General features: G+C 36.7%; 1 protein-coding gene across 2 annotated transcripts; it reads left to right on the top strand.

Annotated features, from left to right (window-relative positions):
• The first annotated feature begins 203 nt into the window (after nucleotides 1–203).
• On the top strand, nucleotides 204–6,170 carry cxcl12a (chemokine (C-X-C motif) ligand 12a (stromal cell-derived factor 1)). Of its 2 annotated transcripts, XM_016668457.1 has the most exons (4): nucleotides 206–352; nucleotides 1,698–1,815; nucleotides 3,052–3,135; nucleotides 5,695–6,170. In XM_016668457.1, the coding sequence occupies exons 1-4, from the start codon at nucleotides 286–288 to the stop codon at nucleotides 5,720–5,722; spliced, it is 297 nt and encodes a 98-aa protein (XP_016523943.1). In that variant the 5' UTR covers nucleotides 206–285; the 3' UTR covers nucleotides 5,723–6,170. The 2 variants fall into 2 exon arrangements, with proteins under 2 accessions (XP_016523944.1, XP_016523943.1); XM_016668458.1 differs by lacking the exon at nucleotides 5,695–6,170 and having other exon boundaries at nucleotides 204–352; nucleotides 3,052–3,139.
• The last annotated feature ends 3,806 nt before the right edge of the window (nucleotides 6,171–9,976 follow it).

The following is a 9,976-nucleotide window of genomic DNA, read 5'->3' as shown; positions in this document are numbered from 1 at the left end:
TCATCAAGATGTATTTTAAATCTGGTCACCTAATACAAAAATAGCATGTAAATGACTCTAATTCTGCTGGTACTCCTCATTATGATATCTTGAGGCAGTTCGTTTATTACCCCACGTGTTCCGTTTGGTGACTTTTACTTTTATATGTACCGGAAGCCATCTCCTTTTGTCGGTGTGGCTTGATTGCGGTGCGTAATTTAGCTCCCCGCCAGGGTCCCCACTGCCACACTTCCTCTGGACTTTATCCTGAACAGGTTCGGGTCGCGGAGATTTCAACGCAGAATCATGGATGTGAAGCTACTGGCCGTCGTGGCTGCACTGACAGTGGTGATATACTCGCCTCCATCTGAAGGTACAGCTTGCTTAATTGGGTTCCGTTTGATCTTTAATTTGCTATTTTTTTAAGAATCTGCAAGTTATTTCGATTAATTTTAAATGTTCACAAAATAGAAATTAAAATGCATGTAAATGCACCAAAAAGTGTAATTTCAGTTATTTTTTATATAGTTTGTTTGTTGCTTTTGTAAAAGATAAACAGAAATTGTAATTGAATTCACGTTTCTGATAAGTGAACACGCTGCTTTTCCCACTTTTTAAGTGTAGGTTTAGTGCTGCTTTTATAATGCTGAACCATTAATTCCTATTTTAACTTTTAGTTGTTTATTTAATGAGCGTGTGGGTTGCTCAAGCGTGCAGAGGTGAATTTTTATGCTGTGCGTAAAAGAGCCATCTCTCCACACATGTGGCTGTGGCAGCAGGAGAAAGCAAAATCCCCGTTTGATCGCTTGGTATCTTATCGTCGCATGTCCTCTTTGTTTTTCTTTAATTACGCACAAGTGAAGCGTTACGAGCGCTAGTCTGCGCGGCGTCACCGGTCACCCCGTATGTTGACTGATACCCTACTGGCAGCACCCCTTAGATCAGGTGTAAAAAATAATTTGCATCGGATTTAATCTGTTGCGACACATTCAGCCATCTGCTGCGTGAAATTTGGTTAGTTTTAACTAATCATTGCATACGGACAAAAGGTCATTAAAGCATTTCCTTTTTGATTCCATCAACCCCCTCTGCACGGAGTTTACATACATTTATTAAGCACAATTTTCCTTTTAAATGAAGGAAATTTGAGAAAACGTGCTGCATTTATTTTCCCACGTAGATCAGCCATGAACGTTTACGCATAAACAGGAAACCTAAAGCTGTAACGGAATGCCCTTTTATCACAGGAGACCACACAGTGCAAGACTACGCAAAGACCTCTGCATTTTTGCATCCTGATGCTTGCTCTGCGTGAAATCAAAGCACGAATCACTGATGGAGAGGACTGAATGTTTTTCAGAGGTGGTCATCACGCAGATTTCGTGACCCAGTAGGAGGAAAAGTAATGAGCTGTAAAAATGAAGTTCAAATCTAAACAGAACAATGCCTGACATGTTGGTTTTTCAGCTGATTGGAATCCGCTCTTGCTTCACCTTGTTAGTCCATCAAAGAGTGATTTTACTTTTTTTTTTCCTTCCCTGAATAACTTTCAGGCTATCTATTGATCTAGTGTTTTTCTTCTTTCTTCTTTTCAACAGGACATTTATAATCTAAAGTTTCCTGATGCAATCATTAGTTTAATCTTTTATCACTTGCTGTAAAGACCTTTTCCTGTAAATTCTGTCTCATCTGACTTATCTCCCCCATTGCTTTCACAGCAAAGCCCATCAGCCTGGTTGAACGATGCTATTGCCGTGCAACAATTAACACCATCCCGAAAGGTTTGATCCGAGAGCTCAGATTCCTCCACACTCCTAACTGTCCCTTCCAAGTGATGTAAGTGGCGTTTTTTTTAATTATTATTATTATTTTTATTAATGATGAGTTCAAAGGGAAATAGTTTCCTTATTCTACTATGAAAACTCAGTCAGTTTTTCTTGTCTTCGGGTATTTCTCACCATCAATCTCGGAGAAGTGACAGGCCAGAGAAAGGAGTCGCGCATGCATATGTACACACACACACACCCCTCTGTCACTCGTTCACACATACACTCAGAAAAAGTGAAACGTTTGTACAACTGGCTCACTGAGGCATCCACAGGAAGCAATCCTTTAGAGAAGGGTTGGGGTGACAATTTAGAGAGAAATATATACAGTTTGGTTTTTAGCAGGAAAACATTAATAAGGGCGCTTGTTTATTCTTACAGTTTTGTAGGTGATTTATTAACGACTGCAAATTGCACTGAAAGCACATAATGATCTGTTCAGCAAGTAAATCCTTCATGGATCATTTTCTGATTGGAGAGGGAAATACTAGAGACACAGCAGTTTGTCTGCTAAACTCAAAAACTGTACAGCCGAAACTACCAATATGAATTTTAGATGATTCAATCTAAAATCATCCCAAAAAAAATGTTCCAGCTTTCTTTTCTTGAGGCATCATTGGTTATTTATACTTGCAGGAGGGTTTGACCGTGTGTTCTCTGTGATTGATACCCAAAAGTGGTTTAACTATTTAAAAAAAAAAAAAACACACACACATCATTTGATATTTTAAGCTGTTGTTTGCGTCTTAAATCAGCAATTAGCATGATTAGAATTATTGTGTGATGAAATAACACAGGCTTCAGATTTTCAAAAAGCTACCAAATTGTCTTAATCCAGCGCACTCCACGAGAGAAAATACCTTTGATCTTCTCAATTCATCTTTACTGTTGTGAGGTTCTAACTAGTCAGGACTGGCCAAGCTGTGAGTTGACTCAAAGAGCAACAGAACCCATAAATATCACCCAGTTTGCTTAAAAAGAGACGTGTCCTTCATCTTGGTGATTTTGTTTACTTTGCATGAGACATTTCAATCAAATTTGTTTAATCTGCACCAACAAACCTAATTTTTTAACACTATCTCAGGTCACAGGAATTTTGCCTGGGTCAAGCTAACAAGACCATCTTAATTTAGTCTGTTTGATAAGAGTGTTAAAATACCTGCTGATGATGCTGATTTGGTCTATATAACTCTTTTACTTTTTGCTTTTGTTAAAAATAGAAAAAAATCTTTCTTTTTCCAATCAGTGCCAAGCTGAAGTCAAACAAGGAGGTGTGTTTGAACCCAGAGATGCGGTGGCTGAAGAATTATCTGAAGAACGCCATCCACAAGTGAGTACCAGCAACACAATACACATTTCCGTCTGCAGCTGTTGGGGTTTAACTTGTTGCTCATTTGATGTGCCGTCAACTCATTTGATGTGATTGTAAGACTTAAAGCAGAAAGCACACAAATGCGCATCTAGACGAGCCATTAACAGATTTTTGTTGGAAAGACAGGTTTCAATTGCTCAAACTCAAAACGTGCGGCTACATGACCGAGTAGGAGTATGAACTAATTCCACTTTAGCACAAAAGCTGTGGTTTGATGAGGCACAAGGCAGCCACTTTCTAAATCTCACTCAGTTGAATCTGATTGGGGAAAAAATATGCTGTTCCTGGAGGAGAAGTCGGTTAAAATATTACACTTGACTCAGTTATTACAGTTATTACAAAAATCAACACTTCTTTGAGTTAAAGACCTGTTAACTTGTTACAACAACATGACAAGAAAAGTTATCTAATTGAACATGTCATTTAATTAGTAGAACAATTCAGTTTTATATTTTTATTCTAGATGGTGAACTGAAATATGAACTTTAAAATCAATGGCGTCCTCGGGTTCATGTTTCCATCTATTAGGAAAGAAACTGCGCAATATGGGCCTATGTAGGAGAAAATAAACTTATAAATAAGATGTGTTTAGAAACATAATTTGACCAATTTTATTACTTTGCTCTCATTAACCATACAAATCAACAGAACAACATAATGCAATCAATAAAATATAAAATGTATAACAGAAAAAAAATGCTAAACTCTAACACACTCGCATCTATTTAACTGCACCCATAACTTGATGGATGCACTCACAGTTCTGCAGTCAAGCTGGTTTCTGAGACCTTGATTTGCAATGTGTGAACTGCTCACTGCATAACAGAAAGCGGCTTGCATCAAGAACAGATCATACCCTGTTTACAACAGATCAGAACCTAATGTGTTTCCAATTACACATATGGCCAAAGGGGAGTAGAAAAGGATAAACTTTTTTACAATGTGAGAAATGATCAAACCCGAACCTCATTCATTGTGCTGCTCTACTAAAACAATTATTACTTGTTTTTTCATAAAATAAAAAGCTATCCCAAGTTGAAGATGTATGCTATTACATAGTTTCTGAGCTGAATCAACATTTTTTAAAAATTTAATATTATGTAAAAGTGTAAGACCAAACATGCCGTTAATCAAATGTTAATGAAAAAATGTTTGAAATGCCAGATGTTTTGTTCTTAATTTAAAATGGTAAAAAAAAAAAAAAAAAAAGATTTACAGTGAGACAGCTTTTTGTTTTTGACAGTCTGGAACAAGATTTATTCAGCTTCTTGCACAAATAATCCTTCATTTTCAAGTTGGTGTTTATTACTTAGAAGCCCATTTTAAATTCTTTGAGAGGCACCTCAAAGCTTAATTCTTGACTCACTACTAATTAATATCTGCATACCACCCACTTCCTGCATCCCCTCCCTTTTGTCAGATTATGGAGTACAATAAAAGCTCTTCATTTGAAGACCATGTCAGTTTTTTATTATGTATAAGAAACGATGTGGCGCTGTAACCTATGTACAATTTAATTCTGGACTTTTCTAATTAATTTTTATCTGAAAGGAACTGATTGGGGTGAAACAGGTGACTGATTTTAAAGAGTGACTGCAAATGCTAAATGCATAGACCAAAATTATTATATTATATTTTAGCAGCAGCAGTGTAGCCAGTGTTACTTTCCATTTTCAAATACAGTCATTTAGATCATTTTTGGTATAAATACCATGTGTGGTGTACCATGGTGCACATTCAAAAGATTTTTCTTTTGAATGTGTAGACAGCAGAAACAGACAGAGCGGTCTCAGTTATCATTCACAGCATAACTCCATTAAGTGTTTGTGTCAGTCTCCCCCGCCTCCAGACTGTAAAACCAGGAGAAACCCACCATGCGACCACAAGCCACTGAGTCAGTGTATCCATTATACCAACAATTAAATGGGTCACAGGAAGTCGTAATTTTTTTACTTGCACACACGCAAGGTTAGGAATGAGTACTTGACTAAACTCAGTGATGCTAAAAAACACCAAGGACGTGTAGAAAATGTTTTAATCATACATTTATTTGCCGGTGAAAGGATTTCCTGGCAAATCTTTTTTGAGGAGTTTAGAATTTTGCAGTGTTATGCATTTTCATGTCCATGTTGAATGATCAATTAGGCAATTCCAGCTCATCCAAAAATGCTGCTGCTGGAGTCCTGACCAACACTGAGATTTCACAGTCGCAAAGATCCCGTGGATCATCAGATACGGGTTTATTCTCTGTTTCCAGGAACTCAACAAAACACAAAGAGGCAGCATTTAGTTTCTACACTTCTCATATCCAGAATTCCCTAGAAATTGTTTTAAGATGGCATTTGAACACTTTTTGTAATGCAGTGTGTACATTTAATGTAATTTCCTTTATTTTTGTTTCTTTATTACCTTGTGAAAATGTTTAAATTACCTTGTGTATAAATAATTATGTACAAACAAACTTGCCTTATAGTTTTAATCATTATCCTCATAGTATTTTTTTCTTTTCTATTCCAGGATGAAGAAATCCAAGGAGGCCAACTAACATCTCTGCAAGAGATCCTCCTGAGTCACTGCTGAGGATTTTGGCCTTCGTCACATATATAAACATAAATCGAAAGATCTTCTGGTATGTCATACAGCACTTATGTTAGCTGCTCTGCTGCAGCCTTTTTGCATGGATTGAATCTCCAACTCTTCATCATGAGCAGCAGTTCCTGGAATTATCTTCTTCATCACCACTTTTAACAAATATATTTAGTGCAAAGTGCCAGTATATCTGAGTGTATGTTTTGCTAAATACATTGTATATATTTTTTGATTTTCCATTTAACAGTAAAGAGATATTTTTTAAGATTCAGTTGTCCCTCTGGCCGTGTCTGTCATTACAGGAAAAAAAAGGGCAACCAGGAAATACAGCCAATTGTAAACATGCTTATCCTGATGGTTTGTGACGAATGAGCGGTTCCTTATCCAAAAAAAAAAAAAAAAAACAAGAACAAAAAAACCAAGCTAATTGGCACCAAGGAATTTCAGTGGGTGCCAGCTACTCCTTGACTGAACATAAGAAGTGTGTAAAATCCCAATAAAAAAATTTACATTCAGAATGTTTCCAATAAAAAATCCCAATAAAAAATTTAAATTCAGAATGTTTGTAATGGAACTGTGGAGACCTATAAAGACGAAGCATTTCCTGAACTCCGACTGCGATTATGTAATTTATCCACTTGTGCTTTTTTCTTAACTCGTGGCAAATAAAAAAGACAAAACAAAAGAAAACAAAACAAAAAACATCTGGTTTCCAAAAAAGTTTTAACTAAGCAGCCTATAAATTAAAATGTACTGGAACCATAAAGTTGAATCAGTTAACAAGAAGCCAGGAGAACAAATCGCAATGATCCCTAGTCACATCTGGCAGCCTTTGTGTTTCCGTTTGGTTTGTGTTAAACAAGGATGCATAACACTTTCTCCACTGGTGGTTAACACAGAGAGAAACACTGTAGGCTGGACAGAAAGCAGTACTAAAATGTACATGAATGTGACTACCTACAACCGCCACGCATGTAGCGATGCACTTTAAATGTGATGTATTCCTGTGTGGACAGAAAACTTTTCTAACCATGCCTATTTACTTCTGTCTTAGTTTTTTTTTTTTTTTTTTTTACTTCTGTCTTAGTTTTTTTTTTTTTTTTTTGAGTTTATGTTCTTTCTACTTTGATCACTGAATGTTTAGCTGCAGCAAATGTTAAATTTGGGGAGATGCATCCATGTATTCATTTAACTCTCCTGCTCGTAATATTAATGATATACAAATGTTTTATTTTTGTACTCTTACACGTTTAAACATTTTAAAATGAAGGACTTGTACTCTCACAACTGAGCCATGCAGCTTTTTTTTATATCATGAAACTTGTATACATCTGTTGAGTAAAAAAAAAGAGAAAATCTTTGTAAAGTTTTAATGTGTGGTTTCTTATACATGCTACATAATTACACTTGCTCACAACAGCACATAAACTAAAACACTCCTTATCTAGGTCACTCTTTACATTCAGTGTCAACGTGCAGCTGCTGAATTTTTTTACCGTACGGAAAGGTCAGAGACTAAGTGTAAGCCTTTCATGTAAGCACATGTGTTTGGCTTTCCTCACAAGGACAAATTAAAGGCAACGACTGGGATCCTGACTGTGATTTAACTATTAACTCAACAAGCAGCTATTAGGAAAACATTAGAGCTAAAAGAGATGAACTTTTAACTTCCCTCCAAGGGCATTTTGATGTGAGGGTTGTGTGCTGACTGAAGCATAAAGGATAGATAAAGGGATGCAAGGGGTGACCCATTTTGTAGCTAATTGGCATTGATGTCCACAGGTTGAGTCTTAGCGAGTGGAACAGTAGCACCATACCAACAGACAAGACTGGAAAATAATTAGACATAATCACTGAACTGAAAGGTTGCTTTGAACTGAACTCACAGAAAGCTGCAGGTCGAAAGAGTCATGTTAAGATTCAGCGACTTGCGCACACAATGGGCTGTACAATTTGGATTTCCCCCGTCAAACTTTCTGAGGAGTATGTTATTTTCTGATCACGTCATGGATTACATTTTGAACCACAATGGGCTCCAGTGAAGAAAACCCAAGAGGGCTTCGCCATTGAGAGAAAAACAAAAAACCGTGGCAAGAAATAGATGTGGGGATGTCCCAAAAGTTCTAGGAGAAAAATCTTTGGATTCGTGAGACAAAATTGGTGCTTTTTTTTGGTGAGAAATAGAAGATGAAAGCTAAAGAAAAAAAAAAGAAATCAGCTTTCAAAGTAAGGAGCACCATGTAAACTATAAACATGGGATGGACTTGGTTTTGTTTTGGTGTGGCCATGCTTTGTCTGGCATGAGGAATCTTGAATCTTTGCAGAGCACAGCGAAATCTGGAGTTTTCCAAGGCCAGTATCAGAAAGCTATCTTATCTGCAGCTCATGGGTCCTCCAACAGGATAACCACACAAAGCATACAGCTAAAAACAGATGGCAGAGAAAGAAGAACACTATTCCTGAATCACCCTCCATGTGCTCACATCTTAATCCTACAGTCATAGATCTGCTCTGACCAAGCAACCTGTTGGAAGTGCAAAAATATTACAGGGAATAAACGTTTGTCAGTTCAAGATTATTCAAAGATTTTTAGCTTCTGTTTATTGTGGAAGGTTAACAAAATTGCCCACACAGGTCTGTATTTGTTCTACTACTTCCAATTATTTCACTTTAAGACTTACAAAGTTGAATGTTACTTTCCTTTCATCACCTATATCTTGACTTATCCTAAATGACTACAATGCTGACAAATGAGAGAGGAATGCACAGGAACACATAAAAAAAATCTAATACAAAGAAGTTGTGTTCATTGTGCTGGGAGGATCAGCGCATCCACCCACCAGTTAAACTGTGCAGGTGTTGAAACTGGTTTCTCAAAGCCTCAGGAAATGTAAAGTGTGGGTGTAAAAGATTAAACTTTCAATTTTATGAGCACATCAAATCTGAAAATACCAGGGTAAATACACCTGAGCATCTTTCAAAGTGTAAAGCTTTTATAACCATTTTATTCATAGACGTGCCATATTCTAATGTTTCTACAGGAGAGTCTTGAAAAAACAAAATGTTATGGAAAGTTAAGGAGAAGTGTTAAAAAAATACTAATCCATCTCTAAATCACGTTTGCTGAAGTGGAACAGAACATTGTGATTATACAAATGTTTGGCAGACATCATGACGGGGGCCTAGTTTGTAGTTGAAGCAAACTGGGCAGTGATCCTAAATAAACAGACTATAGATCTGGACACCCATGGTGTCTCTCATAGTCTCCACTAACAGAGAGAGTCAAGCTCTTATTGAAAATGTAATCCTTTGTGACTTGATTAATTGTTGTAGATGATAAATAGTCCCTTAAAGTGTTAAAATGTAAATAAAAATCCAGCCTGAGAGACCATAGTAAAGATACTATTATTAAATTTAAAAATTGTTTGTATTTAAGTCCACATTTGTTCCCACAAATATGGATTTATTTGTGTGAAAAAGAAATCCATATTTGATTATACAAACATGGATTTAAATATATACTTAGTGAATTTTTGCCGAAAGATGTTAACTAGTTAGCCTCCCCTTCACGCTGCACTAACACCACATCACAGTGGTGGACAGCACTCAAGACATGGATGGCGTCTCCAGGATCTTTGAAAGGTCCATAAGGGTTGCTTCAAGTACACTTCGCCTTTATGAATAATAAAAGTGTGAGTTTCTTGACTGTTTTAATCAAGTGCAAAACTTCTGAGGTGAAGAAGAAATGTCAGGTTATCTATCATTTTAAGCCATGCGGATTCACATAATGAATTTGCATGAGGATTTGAAATTCTATCCACATTTTAAGAGTAGAATCTAATCACACAACACATAATTAACATCAAGTATTTATTGCTACGAGGACCTAACACTCTACAACAAGAAGGATCTCAAGTTGAGGAAGCATACTCTACAAAAATAAAAAAGTTTAAAAAAAATCATGCATTCCTCCATGATACCTGTCTATACCTGCTTACTCTTGAATGGTCACACTGTGCACACTGTGGGAGGTGCTTATCTGGGTCAGTGGACAAGATCTGGGATGTACATTGAGCAATTCCCCAGTCCTTCAGAGGGAAACAGGACAAACAATAATGCATGCACACATACCTGGGGACCATTAGAAGATACCATTTAACTTAGCATGCATGTTATTGTATAGTAGGAGCAAGATAGACGGAGTCAACAT

Source organism: Poecilia formosa, unplaced genomic scaffold, assembly GCF_000485575.1.
Source record: "Poecilia formosa unplaced genomic scaffold, Poecilia_formosa-5.1.2 Scaffold15, whole genome shotgun sequence".
Lineage (NCBI taxonomy): Eukaryota > Metazoa > Chordata > Actinopteri > Cyprinodontiformes > Poeciliidae > Poecilia > Poecilia formosa.
This window is presented reverse-complemented; position numbering and strand designations above follow the sequence as displayed.